The sequence below is a fragment of the Eutrigla gurnardus genome (assembly GCF_963514095.1).
Source record: "Eutrigla gurnardus genome assembly, chromosome: 2".
In the NCBI taxonomy this organism is placed as follows: Eukaryota; Metazoa; Chordata; class Actinopteri; order Perciformes; family Triglidae; genus Eutrigla; species Eutrigla gurnardus.
The window spans coordinates 5,446,655-5,465,352 of record NC_139916.1 but is presented as its reverse complement, the minus strand read 5'-3'; the positions used below and the strand labels follow the sequence as shown (position 1 = coordinate 5,465,352).

General features: G+C 44.2%; 1 protein-coding gene across 2 annotated transcripts in view; it reads left to right on the top strand.

The window, feature by feature from the left end:
- Window positions 1-18,698, top strand: part of cdh4 (cadherin 4, type 1, R-cadherin (retinal)) — a 174,911-nt gene that overhangs the window by 73,128 nt on the left and 83,085 nt on the right. For both annotated transcript variants that reach the window (XM_084026410.1, XM_084026411.1), the window contains exon 3: window positions 1,169-1,192. In XM_084026410.1, the coding sequence (XP_083882536.1) occupies window positions 1,169-1,192 (24 nt within the window). The remainder of the gene's footprint in view (window positions 1-1,168; window positions 1,193-18,698) is intronic.

Sequence of the window (18,698 nt, the reverse complement as noted above, 5' to 3'; positions counted from 1 at the left end):
GCGGTGTCAGCACATCACCCTCCTTAGCAAATCCACCGTAGAATCATCATTGTGCTTAGAACTGGAGGAAAACAGGACTGGAGATCTACAGCAAGCAAGGTTGTGAGGCTGCATTCATGCACAGTGGTGCTAAGCTAAATGCTAACGTCATTGTGTGTTGGCAACGTCAGTTATGATGTAAATGTAGTTGTCAAAACACACGTAGCTCTTTTTTAGCTGTAGAAATGTCACCATGATTGGACGCCATGCGTAGAAATGATCGCCCATGCCTAGTCGGGTTCATCTTCTGGGTACCATGAATGCATCTCCAAAATTAGCCCAATCGTTGTTGCCATGTTTAGTCCGAGCTGAAGCGGTGGACGTCGTCAGACCGTTAGTGTGGTTAAAAACTGGGACGATTAGATTCTCCGGAGCATTTCTCTGCAAACTTTTGAGAGGCAGCAAATATTCTTCTATACAATTATAATCTTGCTTTTTGAAAGAGAACTGCCCTTGTGAGAGGGCAGGCCTGGAGCCAGGGAGCCTTTTCTTTTTTTCCCCCCATCACTGGGATGCTGGGACTGAAAACAAGCGTATCTGATCAGAGTTTGGCTTTTTTCTCGGTCTCGGTCAACTTTAAGGCTTCCTAGATTAAAAATGTAAGAAATAAACGCAACAAAAAAGAGCCGGAGATTGCTTCTGATCAAATCTGACTAAGGAACTCCGTTGGAGGACACGAGAAGGGCAAGCAAACCAGGAGGAAGACGTCAAGCCTTCGACGGCTGCCTCCTCTGTTTCCGTCACCTCCATCTGAATAAACACCACCCACCACGATGTATGCAGCTTGGGAGTGAGCAATATCCTGCCTTTCGTTTGAGGATAACGATGAATCCCACTGCTTGAGGCAATGACAAGAAGTATAAGAAAGAAAACAAACTGCATTGTGGTTAAATGTTGCTGCCTGGATAATAGACGGAGACAAATGTGAGCAACTACGCCGTCGTGACAGCAACTTTTCTCCCGTCGTATCTAAATACTGTTGCTTGTGACTTTTCTGACATTCTCAGAAATGGATCTGTTTCGTTCTCTTGTTTAACGGTGACTTAGGTATCACGATGCCACTTTTCCTGAATCCTATTATGTTCTAATCATCATCCTCTCCCCCCTCCTCTCTCTCTTTCTATGACAGATACCACCCTGTCCAGTGAACGCGGTAAGTACCTCCGTCGCCTTGATTTAGAGCCGTCTACGCATGGATCGGCAATAGCGGATTGGCTGTTTGAGTTGATGTGGAAGGAACCATTCTCAGATGTTGGTCTCAGCGGGGGGGGTATTTTTCCCTCTCGATCACATTTCATGTCACAGCAAGCGCCGAGACGGAGAGGAAAAAACATCAAGCGAAGGCAATTATGAAAGCAGCATCCACACACCCATGTGGCCAATCACATCAATTTGAATTTGGCATATTTTCTCTGCACGAGTTTTGCCTCGACCTACTTAGTCAATTTACCCCCTTTTGACTCCAATAGTATTCAATAAGCAGCCGATACATGGTATCATCTCCGCGTAGGCTAAACAGAGAATGGATGGATTCTCCCACTGAGGCGGCCTCTCTTTTCATTTTGTCACTTCATCAGACATCCGAGCACTGGCTTTGTTTGTATATTAGGTGTGTGTGTGTGAGCAGCGTGAGAGCACCACTCTTCTTCCTGCACCACTGCTTTGCGTGATCACATTAGATGTTCCCCACTGTACATGTGATCATCAGTGTTTCTGTACGGCGCTGAGAGAGAGAAAAAAGAAAAGAAGGTGATCCCGCTGATCTCCCTCTCGGCTCCATGAAGGACGGCGCTTTGAGGTGAATTTGTCGAACTAAATTGGTGTGGGGCCATCACACGGCGGAGACAAAGCGCCGCAGCCGCGCGTCGGCTGTTTGAAACCTCACAGTGGCGAAGAGGAAGAGGAGTTTGAAGTTGTGGTTCAGATCAAGCACTCAAGGTTTATATTTATGGCTCTGGTTAACCCCCTGTAAGCTGGGGGGGAGGGGGGTGATCGACAGCGCCAAGACGCTTGCGTGATACATTTTTCATTGCCGAGCCGCCGACAGTGTGACACTTTCCTTTTTAAAAATCCAGGTAGGAATAAAAAGTCACAATGGGGGACGATTTGTATTCATCCCGAGTGTTATCCTTGATTTTGACCTCATATCTGCCTTTCTTAACCGCTCTCACATTAAAACACACGCATGACTTCTCTCTCCATCCCACACCTCCTTTCCTATCCTGTACCGCTAAGTACTTACATAATGTGAATGATTTTTCCGCGATTGAAAGGCAGAAAGAGAGGAGCGACGTGATGAATGGATTAAAAAGCAGGTCAGAGAGTGAGAGGGAGGCAGTGGCGGGTGGCAAGGTTTGCGTGCCCTTGGGCCCTTGATGGAACGCTAGCAGCTAGCCACCCAGTAGCCTCCTCATCCCTCACCAGAGCATCCTGGTTTTATACTCCTGGAAGGACGGACACATACGGCCGGCCTGTATATCTGCAGTGCAACACAGTAGGCTGCACACTGGAGCTCCCTCCCTGCATCTTCCTGTGCTTAACAAGCTCCTCTCTGCCCCCGCTGCATCGACGGGGTGTGTTTTCGGAGTCTTCTGATAGGCCTCCTCGATGTGAAGTGGCTGTCGGCGCATCCTCTCCTGGCTTAATTGGCTGTACCTGAGGCAGGAGGGCAAGGTGTAATTGCGATAAGAGAAAACGCTGTGCTTGGCTGGTTTTAGGGCCCTTATCTATAGTCTCCAGATTGATTATGGTCTTTCTGCCAGCCGCGCAAATTGTTCAACCCCATCAAACGCACTGGAAGCCACCTGTCTTGGCCAAAACCGCAATGCACATCGGCAAACCATAAACCAGGTGCATGTACTGCTGATTAGGCTCCAAAATTCTGACCACTGGCTTTAAGCTCTGATTTCTACTGGATGTGTTGCGTGCTTTCTTTTCCTAAAGGCAACAAGGATTTTATTAGACATTCGTGCAGTTTAGCATCTGCTACTCTATCTCCCCGCAGTTACTTTTATCTCAGTATGACAATTTCTGGAGTTATCACTGCTCTAAATGCCAGAATATATTAAAGCAATAGAGGAATACACCTAATTTGCTCTGACATGAGAATGTTGATACCATGCAGCACAAGCCGGCGGCTGATTAGCTGAGCTTAGCACAGAGACTGGACATAGGTGGACATGGCTGTTTTAGATACAAAAGACTTCAGAGGTATTAATCTTCATCTGGCTCTTGGCAAGAAAGCCGATAAGGGCATTTACCAAAATGTTGAAACTGTTGCTCTAATTATAGATCCTGTTTTCTAGTCTTCCACGAGCAAAGTAAATACCTGTGTACACTGACTAAAAATGTATTTTTGTCCAGACTTTCCCTCCGTCTGTGTCTCCCCCGCCCCTCGCCCCCTCGTCCCCTGGTTTTGAGTAGTGGTTCGGGCTAAAAGAGCAGCTAATGGGCTGTGAAATGTCTCTGAAGCTACAGCAACAACAGAAGCTAATGTTCAAAGCCCTTCTGAAACAACACAAGCAGCGAGGAACCCTGACAGTGCAAAGAGAAGAAAAGGCAAGGGGGGGAGAGGGAGGGCATCCTCTGATGTGTCAAAGAGGCCATTTCTGTCCGACCAATTGTGGTGCAGCTTTCCGCCTGGCCTTGGTGAGACGGCGTAGTTGCCTGCTGGAACGGATCAGACTGCAGACTATCAGGGTTCCTTTCCCCATGCGACTTGAAATCCTGAATGCAGCTCAACAGTGTTCTGACATTTGCCATTTCAATCTTTCTAGCTGCAGAGCTGAATGCTTAGTGGGGCAAAATCAAGGTTCAGGGGTATCGACAGGCCAGCTTGAAATATTACAGTCGGCAATTTGAGCTGGACAAGTTGATTTATCTGCGTCGGAGCAAGAGAGTTATTGCTCCCAATGAACCGAAGGGTGTAGTTTCACAGTTTCCATTATTGGCGTTAATTTGAACATGTGTTCATTTGAAGGGTAGCCGAGTCAACTTTATAATAAAGCATCCATGTGTATTATTGCACAAAAGGGAAAATGTGCAAAGAAGAGATCTATGCGGGGATGTTAGCATGAAACGTCTTTGCCGAGGAGAAACTGTGCAGAATGCGATACTTGATCATCCGCAAGCATTTCCCCCCTCTCTAAAATGTGCTGAAGCGTGCGACCCCTTCTGCTTCTCTTCCCCCCTTAGTTCCAATTAAAGCTGTTTTTCTGCAGCGGATCTTGAGCTGATGAAGACAGCCACTAAGAGCTCTTGAAGTAAAGTCACACAGGACCTGTGTGGCAGATGGTTTGTGCAAGGGTATGTGCAAAGAGAGGAAGAGGCAAAGGAAGGAAACAAACAAGCATAAAAATGGCAGCCCGTCTCCAGCGAGGAGCTCCTACTTTCTATCCAATTTAAGACTTCCCATTTCCAAATTTTCAAACTTTTCCTCAAGAAATGCTGTCAAACCTACGGGAGACCAGGCAAACATCAGATCTTGTTCTGTGGAGAATTTTCTGCACACCATCTCCCAAAAACTATTGAGACGAGTATTTCTCGGCGAAGAAGAAAAAAAAGTGCTGGGAACTGCTTGATCTTGTGGCTTTGACCACCTCTCCCAGCTGAATGGAAACAAGCTTTGCCTTTGCTACTAAGGATGAGCGGGCAGCGAGTCGAGGCTCAGAGGACAGCGCCTAATGGCTACAAGTCCGGCTTTCCCAAGTGGATTACACGTTTCAAAAGAGATAAGGCTTGATCAGTATTTTTTTTCTAAAGAATAGACTTCTTTGAGAGCGGAAACTCGATGCAACCAATGGGGGCTCAATAAAACACACCATATATCACACATAACACAAGCGTTTCCTCACCGGACCACTTTACTGTGCAGGTTGTTTGCATCGCCGTCACTTTCATCATGATTTAAAGCTTCGGGAGCAACAAAGGCGTTCGGAGTCATGTGTATCTGTGTAGCTGCTCACATCTCTACTTGACCAATTAGTTCGCACTTCATTTTAACACCCGGACCGGGACTAATGAAGCCGCATTTCCTGGGTTTAATTATACCAACATTATGCGATATTATGAGGAACAGGAAATGGCAAAACGCCCTTTAGTATCTTTCCCTTCCCATAATCACCTCCTGCTGTGGGAGACTCTTCCCTCTCTCCGGCGCTCCCTCCTTCCCTTACACTCTATATATCGCTCCCACTCCTCCACTCGCTACTTCCAGACATCCTCCCCTTCCTCCCAGCGACAAGGCCGGATGGCAGAAGCATTGAGGACCTGTGAGACCAGGTTAGTCTGGCCAAATCCCTACACAAATTAGAGCGCACAGACCATTATTAAAGGCAATTGCTACTGCCTGCTACCAACGGTTAAATTACAATGTCTCTTCAACAAAGCAGTTTTTATTACCTCCGATTTCCCTCCCTGGCAGAGCTGCGCGCTGGAGCGAGTGCAGCTTTGGAACTGTGTCATCCTTCAAGATCTGGGGTGGAATTATAATGTACTACGGAGCTGACATTCGCATGAGGCCCCGGCCCCTCAAAGAGGCATTCTCATGATTGGCACCCCGGGAGCACAAAGAGCATGAATTCTAAAAGAAAGAAGGCAAAAAGGAAGAGAAAGAGAAAAGGTGTAATATATTTTGAGACACATTTCACCTCAGATGCTCGGCTTTCCTCAGAAGCGCACAGTGCGAAATATTGGAGTTTCATGTGAAGTGTGCGATCTCTGCGGCTGGCTTTTAACTCCTGCTTACGCTTCCGATGAGCGTTTCAGCAGAAACGATTGGCTTGTCAATCACAGCTACCGCTCGGTGTTCCCGGCGCGCACGGATTAGCTTGCTGCTAGACGCTCCGAATTCCACGTTTACGCAAATGAGAGCGTGTGTGTGTGTCTTCATACACTTTATGTCATAAGTACTAATCTGATACTTCTATAAGATTACTGCTGGAGCTGACTTCATGCAGCGCATGTCAACCTCCCAGCTGACAGAACCTGCTGGCTTCCTGTTACCATGACGTTTATTCCCACCGCACTTCCCCTACTAGAACCCTAACGTGACACGTTGATATCATTCCAACTCCGTGACTCACTGCTTCACACTAAGTTTTCATTTAAGGGCCAGTTTTAGTATGTAGAGCACATCCAGTCTCACTGGGCCTCCCCCCCCCCCCCATTAACAACATCATACTGTTGTGTAATTACTGCTCATCTGCATTTGAAAGCAGATAAAAGCCGAAAAATTCACTAATGATATCACTTCTGTTAAATACAGTCCAGTTAGTTTGTTAATGTGTTAGCATGAACAGTTGTTTTGTATAAAATTAACTGAAGAGCAGACTTCTGCTTAATGATGGCAATGTTGTTATAGTAATAATTAATGTTATTATAGTCCCATAAAATGCTATGGGGACATTTATTTTCCGCATGTAGCATGTTTGGTAATGAGTCGCTACTAAATAATTAGTCAAAGCACACCAACTGTCTTTTGTTAGAATAGTAAGACCAGCAAACATTGGATGCTCTTTTCTCCTCTTGAGGACTGTGACACTTAAATAGCTCCAGGACTACCATGTCATTTCAACATTTTTATGGCGAGAGAGGAAGAATTGTGAAACCCGCTGTAAAGTGCTCTGCCCGGAAAATAAAAATGAAACGAGCGTTTTCTGTGTGAAGAAGCGTATTTTTCTCACCTATGACAAACTCTAATTTAATTTGCTCCCTAGTCACACAGCTGTCAGAATCACTTTGCTGCTACAATTTTCTCCCGCGTCATCCCAAAAAGCACCATCTACCATCCACCTGTGAGTCAGGCAAGCCGGGCAGCATATGGCCGTTTATGGATAGAAGAATTAAAGATAATGATCTGTCACTGGATCATCACAGTCGCTTTTTTTTCTTCTTTTTTTAAGACCGTCTGTTGAGGTGTTTACAGTTAATGCTTCATACAGTGCAGTTCTTGGGATGAATATTTGAATGTTATTTTACTTAAGCAGCTATCTGCCTCATCTACATCTGGGATTTCCTGCATTTCACCCAATGAATCCCTTTTTTTCCATTCTGAAATATAGATCGGTTGTCATGAAGTCTTCCCATTCATGTTTCTCAGAGGAAGAACTCTGATGACATGTAATCCCCTGACTTTTCCTCTAGTGCCATCATCATGTCAAATGTTTCGATACTTTGGTTTACGACCAAATACCTGCTAAACTAATGACACTTCCATCAGCCTCGGCTGTAGTTTGTCGTTTTTTAGCAAATTAAATTAGCAGCCGTTCTCATGCTACATGAGCATGGTTAATATAACAGCAGCTAATATCAGTATGTCTGCATTAGCAGTAAGCTCTTTTTTTTACCTCCTTTTAAAGATGAAAACCAGTAAATAACCGACAAGACTGCACCCTAGTGGCCAACATGTACTGGTGCAGAATCCAATCTTCTTTTGGCTAGGTTTTAGTTTTGGTAATTTCTTTCTTTCTTACTTTCTTACTTACTTACTTTCTTTCTTTCTTTCTTTCTTTCTTTCTTTCTTTCTTTCTCTTTTACTTCTTTACATTCAGCTTGAAAAACAAATCTTCTGTTTTCACGTGTTAAACTTTCGTGAACTGGATTGTTCTTGTAAAACGGGTCACCTTGGCCACCGGTCCTTGTTGTCCTCTCCTCATCCTCCATCATCGTTGTCACGGCGCATCGTATCACATCTATGAATTGATCCCACTGGAACGCACCGCTGATGAAGACGGCATATTGCTGGCTCAACCAAACGGCACCTGGACAAACTCTGTTCGTCTCTCACAGCTCCATCACTCTCGCCCACTCGGCAGATTAGCCGTGCTAGTGGAAGAATGAGGCCAGCGAAGATCAAACATTAATCAGCTGCTGTTTTATAAGACAGAGGGAGCCCCCCCCCCCTCTCTCCTTCTTGCCCTTAGCCTGCCCTACCACCGAATGTTAATGCGACTGCCATTACTCATTTATGAGCTGCCCGGAGCCCGGGGTCCGGGCCCAGGCTGGCATGGCGGGGGCGCTGCTGGTGGACGACTGAGCCAAGGCATTCAGTGGTGGCAGGGCCAGGTTTGTTTAAAAAAAAAACCTGTTAAACACTCTGAAATAGGACACCGTGTTGTTGGAGAGGACGGCAGTTGTGAACATGGTGTCGTATTTACAGACGGTGATGAATGGAGGAAGAAGAACAACAGTCATCGCGACTGAAGGGAATCACTCTTTCGCATAGAAAAACCAAATGCGAGCTGTCCAATTTTTGTTCAGCAAATGGGCGATATGATATGATGTATTCACATTTGGCTGCTTGTAATTGGACATAAATCCTGCTAAATTGCCTCCATGGTGAGACTAAGTACCTCGATATGTGCAGACAGGCAGCTTTGAAGAGTTAGTGCTGGGTGGTTGTTCTTGGTAGCCGGGACACAGAGCGCAGCAGGAGTCATTCTCAGTAGTGACATCAAAAGAGGCAAGTGTGCGTGAGGTGAGACGAGTGTGAAGCGTTGGTGTGTGTGTGTGCGTGTGTGTGATTGTACGTATGTGTCTGGACCTGCTGTATATACGTGCAAAGAGTGAAGATAAAGGAGAGGTGGAGATTGAATGTATTTGTGTAGCAGGTTCCCCCCCCCCCCCCCCCCGTGTGACACAAAAGGTGTTGCTTAGTGTGAAGTGGCTGATGATCCCGCAGATTGTCACGCAACCCCATCTCCCAGATGGCCTTGCTCTTCGCCTCACTTTCCTTTTTTCCCTCCCCACGGCTCCACTGCGTCAATACATCTGAGTGGATACAGTCCAGTGAAGCCTTCACTGTTTCCATGCATGTTTAATGCCTGAGCTGGAATTACCGGGGATGGCACTCCCCGGCTCATGTCAACATTTTTTGGTGTTGCCGCTGCCGCCGCGTACAAATGGGTTCCCTCTCCCGACATAACAGGGAGCTTTGAAGAGCGTTACACGCTGAATATTTTAAATATAATCAACCAAACAGTGAAGTAACTCAGCCTATAACCGTCACTGCTGCACACGAGGAAAGGGCCAACAAACAGAGTTTCATGTTTATTTTAAGAAAACTTGCCCAAGGAGAATGTCTTCTCCTTCATCTCTCTCTTGCCTATGGAGCCTTATATTTGTGGCCTTGGGTAGGAGGGGGGGGATTCACAGCATGCAGCAGAAAAAGGAAGTGTGTAGCCTGTGGCTAAAAGGTAGATACTTCTCCGAGTATACACACACATGTATACTGCTCCATTATGGGGAGTGCTAATCCCCAAGAGATGAAAGGAGCCTCCCACTGCTCTCTGATCCCGGTGTCCTGCTGCGGCGGTTCATTTGGTGCCTGGCGGAGAGAGACAGCGCCGGTTGATGCTCCCACACACGGCGCCCTTGACCGCGGCGCAGACGTGACTTAGGCCGAGCCCCCATGCCGATCCCGAAAAAAGTTCCCCATTAGAAATCGATGCCCGTTTGACGGCCCTTTCATTCGAGAGCTCTTTGTGGCGTCGTCTGTGTGTCGCCATGGCGAGAGGAAGAGAAAGAGAGGGGCAGAGAGAGGGAGGGAGGGAGAGAGAGTGTGTGCGCCTGCATACTGACGACCCCTCACACCTCCATGAATCCCGGTGCTTCCTCATGGGAAGCCAGGCGTTAATGCTAGATTAACTATCTCCTCTTCATTATGGCGGAGAGTCCTCTGCTCGACCTTGATGCTTTGAAGTGGTGTAAAAGTTCACTGGGAGTCCATCGACCGTGTCTTCCTCCTCATTGTGTGTGTGTGTGTGTGTGTGTGTGTGTGTGTGTGTGTGTGTGTGTCTGTGTGTGCTCTCACACCTGTGCAGGGATGCCACTGTGTGCACATGCACATGTACAGCCGGTGCAATCATGTAGCTCTGGACAGGAAGCAGCACACTTTGGCTTTTAATATAATCAAATATGGGGTGGGGGGGGGGGGAGCTGCTTCCATGAGGATGAGCTGAGTAATGGCCTCCGCCCCGGTGTCTCCTTGGCCACACTGAGAGCTTCTGCGGCTGCTGACTGATGTGGATCTCTGTTGTAGTTCTCCTCAATGTCATGAATTTTAAAGAACTGATAATAAACCCCGAGGGCCCTTATTCAGCACAACAGCACTTAATAAGGAAATTGCCAACCTATGTCCTCCACATTTAATCACAAATACAGTCCAGATGGCTATCTTCAGTTCTGATTACGTCCTTAATTCTCTGCTTGACTGCAGGCCTAAATGGGAACCTTCCTTCAGAGAAAGAAAAGGAAAGAATCAGCAGTAAGGGATTGCTCAAGGTGTCTCCAGGAAAGGTGTCTCTCTTCTTTCTTCTACTTGATTGTAGTACTATTCTAGTAGTTCTAGAGCCCACTGAAGCCAGGTGCTTCTATTGCTGTGTTATATGTGGGCCCTTGAAGAGAGAAAAAGAGTGATACTGATACGGGAGTGGAAAGAATGTGTGCACCTTTTTAGTTTTTTGGCGAAAATGAAAGAAAAATAACCTCAGACCATGATAATGTTTTTGTACAAACCCTTCCTGGAAATGATCTGGCACATACCTCATAAAATGGTAAGGTAATACTGTAGTTACAACTGGTTTCCAGACACTGGTTTCTATTATGGGCTTTTCCTCCATGTTCTTCCTCTTTAAAGGAATTGTTGGACCATTTTGGGGAACACGCTTTATCCGCTTCCTTGGCGAGCGTTTAATGAGAAGATCAATACTTCTCTCATGTCTGTACAGTAAATATGAAGCTGGAGCCCGCAGCTGGTTATCTTAGCTTAGCATTCGTACTGGAAACAGCTAGCGTGGCTCTGCAAAGGCAACAAAACCGGGGGAAAAAACACTTGGCCAATAAATATTTCCAGCATAACCCCTGTGAAGTGGTTGGTTTTTAATTTTGTCAGCTTGGTTAGGCCGTCATAAAACATATAACGTGTTAATTAGTGAGCTGTAAAGGTCTTATGCTAAACTAAGCCAACTGGCTATTTGCTCCAGCTACATATTTAAGTGGACAGACAAGAGTGTTTTTTATTTCCTCAAAACCAATCATTGGAAACTATCATTCACAAGAAGGCGAATCAGTGTATTTGTTGAAACGATCAGGCTGACAGAAAAGACAAAGAAGGGTGTAGCAGAAGACGCTCATGGGCAATTTTCTTGCACACATAATCTGTCTTCATTGTGTCAATTATTGCAATCACACTTTATTTGACAACGGTATCACAAAGAAGTCCCAATGCTTCCTCAAAACGAGTGCAGTGGATCTGCTGCAAACAGACTTTAAAGCTCGCAGCCTAGTTTGAAACGTGCCGAGTGGGTTCGCTCCACTCGGACGCCTCCGGTTTCACCTTTGCAGAACACATTGCGGCGTACTTTACCCTACTGCTAAAACAGGTGGTGCACGTGCTCCCTGCAAAAAGGACACCTCTGCAAGCTCATAAATAACAATGGCGAACGTTAGGGCCATGTAGAACACATGGGGGTCACCTCCGCACAAGTAGGGCGGCGTTGTCCGTGGAGGATTGGGGGGTGGTGCATCCTCCCTCCGCCTATCATGAAGTGGCTACCATCAGCAGGTTTGGAGCAGGAAGCGGCTGGTTAATATTTAGGACGAAGCACACTGAGCGTTAGTTTCCCCCAGGCTCTCCTTCCCTTTCCCTCGCCGGCGCCAGCCATGCGACAGGTGTCTTTTCAGGCTGGGTTGTGATAAATGAAAGGCTGTTTGTCTGAAGCAGAAAATAAAATGCACCCTGTAGGGTAACAAATAAAAACATGGCTCCTGGACATCTTGAACCGGATTAATCAAACGGTAAAAGGTTCCGTCCTGGGACGCGGCCTTTGTGGACGTTTATGAAAACAACCTCCTCTATTAATCACTCAATAACAATATGATGAAGGGTGTTTTCACGTTTAGTCCTTTTTAAACAAGCTCAGTCCTCTTAAAGGGAAGCGGACAAACGGTTCTCAGGTGTATTTGCGTTGGCATTGTGGGTTTGAAAGAGGACTCGGATCTGTTTTGGGTCCACTTCAGCTCTGATGGGGCCTTGGTCTGCTGTTGGTCAATGCTTTCCCCCTTCAGTGACATTTTCAGGGTTGTCACAGGCATGTGGGGTCTTTTATGTTTATATTGACTCATCCATTCCCTCTATTTTATATTATGTTGAAAACATGATATAAAACTGCATTTATAGAGGACTTCATTCAAACATCTCCAATGTTTCTTCACAATTTCAACATGGACTTTCTGTCCACAACGTAGATTGTGAAACAGTTAACCCTGGAACACAAACGTTACAGGTAGAAACACCATCATTAATGCCGATATAATATACCCGATAAAAAAGTACAACGATACATGTAGAATTTAAGTACTCTTCTTTTATTTCCCCCTATACAAAGTCTAATAAAACGAAAAAAGGGTATCATGGGGGGATCCTATAAAAAAGCTTTAAAATCAGTGAAAAATAAAGGACTCATTACTGAAATAGTCCTAAATATAAAAAGATGGACCGTTCCTGGGACATGTGACCACTCCCCTGTGAAGAAATTTGCATTTAACCTGTAAAGTCTACCCAAAAGGATGTCTGTGGCAACATTCCCACACAAAATTCAAAATTAGTGACGCTTATTACGTCAGCAGCTACTCGGAAGTGTGCTGCGTTTACTTGTAATCGGAAATCAGTAACTTCCAACTGCTGAGTCAGGCTCCCTCTAGTCTAAAGTGTTTGATACATTTCATTACTGCTGACTGACAATAGAGGATAAACATGCAGAGAAAGAAGACCATTCAACTTCCAGTCCCAAGAAAAAGAAACAAAAAACTAATGAAGGTGAAGAAGGAAAGTCATCAAGAAGCAAAGTGACGAGAGAAAACGTCAGACCTCCTTTCAGTGTGGAGCATTTGAAGGCATCATGCTGATGAGAGACAGTAGACACTGTTGGGTGATGGAGTTGAGTCCCAGAGGCTCGCCTGCAGTTCCATCTACCACCACAGAGGCCGCTAGAAGCAACACATCTCAAATCTGACGGAGTGCCACTTTGACTTGACTTTTCTCAACTCCTAAACTTCACGGTGAAGACTTTATGTGTTGACAGGTTTCGTAGCTTTGCATTTATCGTAGCCCCGATGCGCGGACACGCCTCTTAACGTGATTGGTCGAGTTGTTAGTTTCCGTCGTCATTACTGTGGGAGTTAATGATGCTGAGAGAGAAGGGCACTGTTGTGGGCTGGCTGGAAGGACAGAAGACATGTACCTGCCTTCTCCTGAGACACTCATTAAGCAGCCCGGCTCCACGGAGAGGGCTACATTAGCTGCATATTTATATTTCATTGCGTGCAAGCATTCGCCTCGCGGGCGCTCAAAAGCAGATGCCGGAATAGTCTAGGCAAAGTCAAATAAGTGCTGTCGCTCCGTTTCTGCTGGTTCTTGAATCCAGCGGGAGAAGAAGTCCCTCTGCCGATGCCGGATTACCCTCATCATACTTTCTGCGTCGGTAATTGGTGCTTCTGTGAAATCTCAAAAAATTCTAATGGTGAAAAACACATTTTGGCATTTTTCAGACTTCACAAGGCAGACAACACAATACTTCCATGGAGCACAGCTGCACACATAAACACACCTCCTTATCCTGTCCACCCCCACTCAAATTCACCTGGTAGAACAGAGTGACCTCGTTCTGCCACAACCCTTCAGTCATCCTCCACACACACACACACACACACACACACAGCGAGCACACTCCCTCAGTGGAGCTGTTAAGCGATTAGCTCAACACCGCACACTGCTGCGCACACACACGGCTCATACAGCCCGGATCACACAACCTATAGCAGCCTATACGGCTCTGATGAGCGGGAGATTAGCCGGAGACCTCGGCAGCTGATGATCTCATCGCTGTCAAGTTCAAATCCGGTGTTTTCAGGACACCCAGTGTTTGCCGAGCGCTCCGGCAGCCTGTAGGGACACAGAAGAGATCTGGCTGGCTGAAAATGTTTGACCGAGCAGAATTCTGCAATGAATTAATCATCATATCACGTCATTAGAAATAAGGCTACCATCTAAAACGTGCCTTCCCTGTGGTGCGCCAGCTGTTGAAGGCTTCGTCTCCAGGTCATCGTCACTGTGAATGTGGATTATGAAGCCGCAGCACTTAACCTCAACAAAGTGCAGCAATTAGCCAGTGTTAGCGTTGAGGAATCTAAAGCAATGTGAGGAAGTCGCAATCAACACATTTTCTCGAGTGTCAGCATTAATACTGCAAATTAGGGGAAAACTCTTTGCAGTTTTATTTATTTAGACGTTTTTTTTTTTTTGCTCCCCACACTTCCTCCATTTACTGCGCTCTCATTGTCACATTGCAAATTACAGTCAAAACACGCTGACCACAGAAGCGAACATGTTTTGACAGCATGCGGAGCTTTTATGCTAGTTAGTAAGTGGGAAGTAAGAAAAATGTTGCTGCAGTAAAATCTCAGTTTCGGGCAAAGCAACCTGTTATGATGCAAAGTCTCTGGGAGAAACAACATGAAGATAATGTCACTCCTGACAGACTGTCAGATAAATACAGCACAACGGCTTCAATACCAACCAATATTCAGTCGGCAATGGAGATGCTCATTTTAATTCACGATAGTATCGCAATATATGTCAATATATGGTAGTTACCAGGGGTTACCCACTTCCATGAAGAGCCACACCATGCTTCTGATTGGCTTGTTTGAGACACCCTCATGCAATATATATGTAGTACGTTTTTTTTAAAGTTGCCACCTGTATGGATGGAATAAAATGACAGATTTACATTTTGACGTGTCGTCATAATTAAATGTAATGCGAACCGTAATGTTTTAAAATGCAACTTTGTATCAAAAAAACATTGCAGACCTCTGATATTATTATCATGACAATATGAATAACTGTTAAAGAGAACCTGGGTTATCATGGATACCAATATATATCACACCACTACTAGTAAGTAATGTGTGTGTGTTTGTGTGTACACCTGTTTGAACAGACTGTTTGTCTGTGATTGTGTCTGTACCAACCTGCATGGCGATTTGTGTACTAACACCTTTTGTCATTGATAAACGGTTGAAGTCCCCTGATCAATTGATGTTTCTGCAGCCGGTAATCACAGCCTCTTACAGCGCGGCTCTTTCAGCGGAGAGCAATAAAAAGCATTACGGCTACGCAGCGCGACCGTACCCGGCTCTGAATGTTAAACATTTCAATTCCTCCGCTGTCTTGTTTTCCACGACGAAGACCTTCCGTTGTGTTTCATTTGGTTAACGCGCCATCACATCTCCAGTCAGCAGTGGAGACCCACAGTGGGAGCTTCCCAGTCCAACCACGGATCCCAGCTCACAGTAAAATGAGATGGAGAGTGGTTTGGAGCCTCATTCATTCGGTGTCCGAGCCTCCATCACGCGTACCGGTTTATTGAGTGGTGCATTAGTCGCTACTCTGAGCTGAACGTTTTCACCGTGAACATGATTTCCCTCTTCATCCTTTTTTCCTCCGCGTCTATTTTTATCTGATCAGCAGCTCCCCGGCGTCCTCGCTAATCTGCCTGCGTTCTCCTTTTATTGTTCTTTTTTATCTCCGACACCCATCTCCTTTATTTACACCGTCCTCATCTTTCTATGTCTCTTTGCTTTTTTTGTGTTTTCCCTCTCTTCTTGTACGCCGCGGCGGTTTCTCCCCGCTAATAACGGAGAGCTGTGAAGTGACAGAGACGTCTCATGGGAGAACCACTTGTCCTTAAATTATACATGATCACTCTCAATTTGTCCGCCTCGCTCTTCCTCAACACACAACTCTCTCTCTCTCTCCAGCTACCCGACTCAAAGGTCACATATATCACCTTTTCCAAAAGTTTTACCTAGTGTGGTTTTTGGCGACCTGTTTTACTTTTAGTTTTAGTCACGTTCATACTAGCTTTAGTCTAGTTTTAGTCTAGTTTTAGTCAACGAAAACTAATGACATTTTAGTCTAGTTTTAGTCTAGTTTTAGTCAACGAAAACTAATGACATTTTAGTCTAGTTTAAGTATAGTTTTAGTCAATGAAAACTAATGACATTTTAGTCTAGTTTTAGTCTAGTTTTAGTCAACGGAAACTGATGAAATTTTAGTCTAGTTTTAGTCTAGTTTTAGTCGACGAAAACTAATGACATTTTAGTCTAGTTTAAGTCTAGTTTTAGTCAATGAAAACTAATGACATTTTAGTCTAGTTTAAGTCTAGTTTTAGTCAATGAAAACTAATGACATTTTAGTCTAGATTAAGTATAGTTTTAGTCGACGGAAACTAATGACATTTTAGTCTAGTTTAAGTCTAGTTTTAGTCATCGAAAACTAATGACATTTTAGTCTAGTTTAAGTCTAGTTTTAGTCATCGAAAACTAATGACATTTTAGTCTAGTTTAAGTCTAGTTTTAGTCTAGTTTTAGTCGACGAAAACGAATGACATTTTAGTCTAGTTTAGTCTAGTTTTAGTCAACGAAAACTAATGACATTTTAGCCTAGTTTTAGCCTAGTTTTAGTCTAGTTCTAGACTAGTTTTAGTCGACAAAAACTGATGACATTTTAGTCTAGTTTTAGTCTAGTTTTAGTCAACGAAAACAAATGACATTTTAGTCTAGTTTAGTCTAGTTTTAGTCAACGAAAACTAATGACATTTTAGCCTAGTTTTAGCCTAGTTTTAGTCTAGTTTAAGTCTAGTTTTAGTCGACGAAAACTGCTAACATTTTAGTTTAGTTTTAGTCTAGTTCTAGACTAGTTTTAGTCGACAAAAACTGATGACATTTTAGTCTAGTTTTAGTAAAAGATTGTATTTAGCCAAACCCATTTCACAATTCAAACAAGGTTATCTTATTATTCTATTATTGTAACCTTATAGACCCAAGAATACATCCATTCTAGACACAGAAGATGCTTTGATTTGAATTTACAACATATTTATTTTACCAACGAAATATGTTATTGTAACATGACCAGCGTGCAAACATGACGTTTCTCATGTGATAAAGGTCCGTTGATGACGATATTTAATCATAATTTTCGTTAACAAAAGCAACACTTGTTTTACCCGAAATAAAACAACGTTGGGAAGGAAAAGAATGAAGTACATTTTTGTAGTCAGATAATTATATCCAGCAAGTGTATTCTCTTGGTTTCTGGAGAGAAAAATGTTGAGTCCTGCCATCATTTCCCTCTCAGGTAAATGGACAGATAGATGGATAATTGCTTCACAACAGGAGCTCTGGAAGGCGTTGAGCAGTCAGTTGTCAGTTTCAGGTGTTTTCTGAGAATCGCATTGAATCAGATTTAATTAAATCCCAAAACACATAATATTCAAAAATAATTTTAAATCAGAACTTGCAAATGAGCAGCATCGCCGTTGTTCTCACATCCAGACGCGGTGGTTTCTCTAAAAGTTTATTCTGTTCAGAAGTTTTTCCACATTTGTAGAAACTTCTGATTAAATCAATAATACAAGGGCATCTCTGGAGCCTGCTGTTCCTGCTAGCATCATCATCCCTTTCCTGCTAGTAAATGTGCTCAAATTACATTTTTGCCTTTTTTTATAAACTCAAACTATTTATTTTTTGAGTTCCAATCAAAGTTTTTGACCACTAGTATCTAATGTTAAGTGTCTTTGAGTACGCTATCTAAGTATTATGAATCATTAGTAGTAGTAGTGCTACTACGTGCACACACACGAGGCTGACGCACATTCCTGCTTTGTAAATTCATGCATATCCAATGCTTTCTCATCCCATTAAGGTGATTTTAAAGGTTTTATGTAAATAGTTTGCCTCCTTGAATGCGTGAAGGTCGTTATAGCTGACATGATAGCGTAGCTCGGAGCACAAAGGAGAACATGCTCCGGTTTCAACGCATATCGTCGGCATAGAGACGTGACCTTCGATGTTGTGACGTGCGTTGGCGTGTCCTCGCGCTCGATGAATAGAGCTCAGCGGCGGCAAAAACACATCTCTGCAGCAAAGGAATGTTTATGCAGACTTATGCAAGACGTAGCGCTCAATCGAACTCGCCTGCTGGAGGCCATTCACCGAAGAGCAGATAAAATGCAATTCATATATAGGTGATTTCACTAGTTTGGATACTAAAATCAATTTGTAGCCTTTAGCTTAGAAGAAGCATGTCATCCAGCCAGACATGATGCCGCTCTCTGATATTTGATTTGATTTCTGCAGCGATAAAGAGTCTAGATCAGAATGTGTTGGCCTAATATATCAGTCATAATGAAGGTTATCATATAATAAATATGTGCTTTTCGCTGGAACTTTTTAAATAACTCGGATCGTAATCTGACCTTTGAGTAGTTAAAATCCTAATTACAGTTTTAACAACTCTTTAATAATAATACTTATAATAATAATAATAATAATAAAAATCCAGGGCCCTGAAGTTTGTTTTTAAGCTGTCAGTGCACGTCGCTTCATCTCCGGCCCTCAGCTGTGCTCATAGTGACTAAAAGATTGACAATACGGGAAAAAGTGGCCAAAATGAGTTTCCCCCATTGGAAGTCGGCTCCTCCCTGAGGCACGCCTGAGAAGATATCCACATATTTCTACTTGACTTACATGTGTTCTGGGAAACAGGAGGATCTTATTTATCATCCCTTTTCATTGTGAACAGTCTCCGCTCT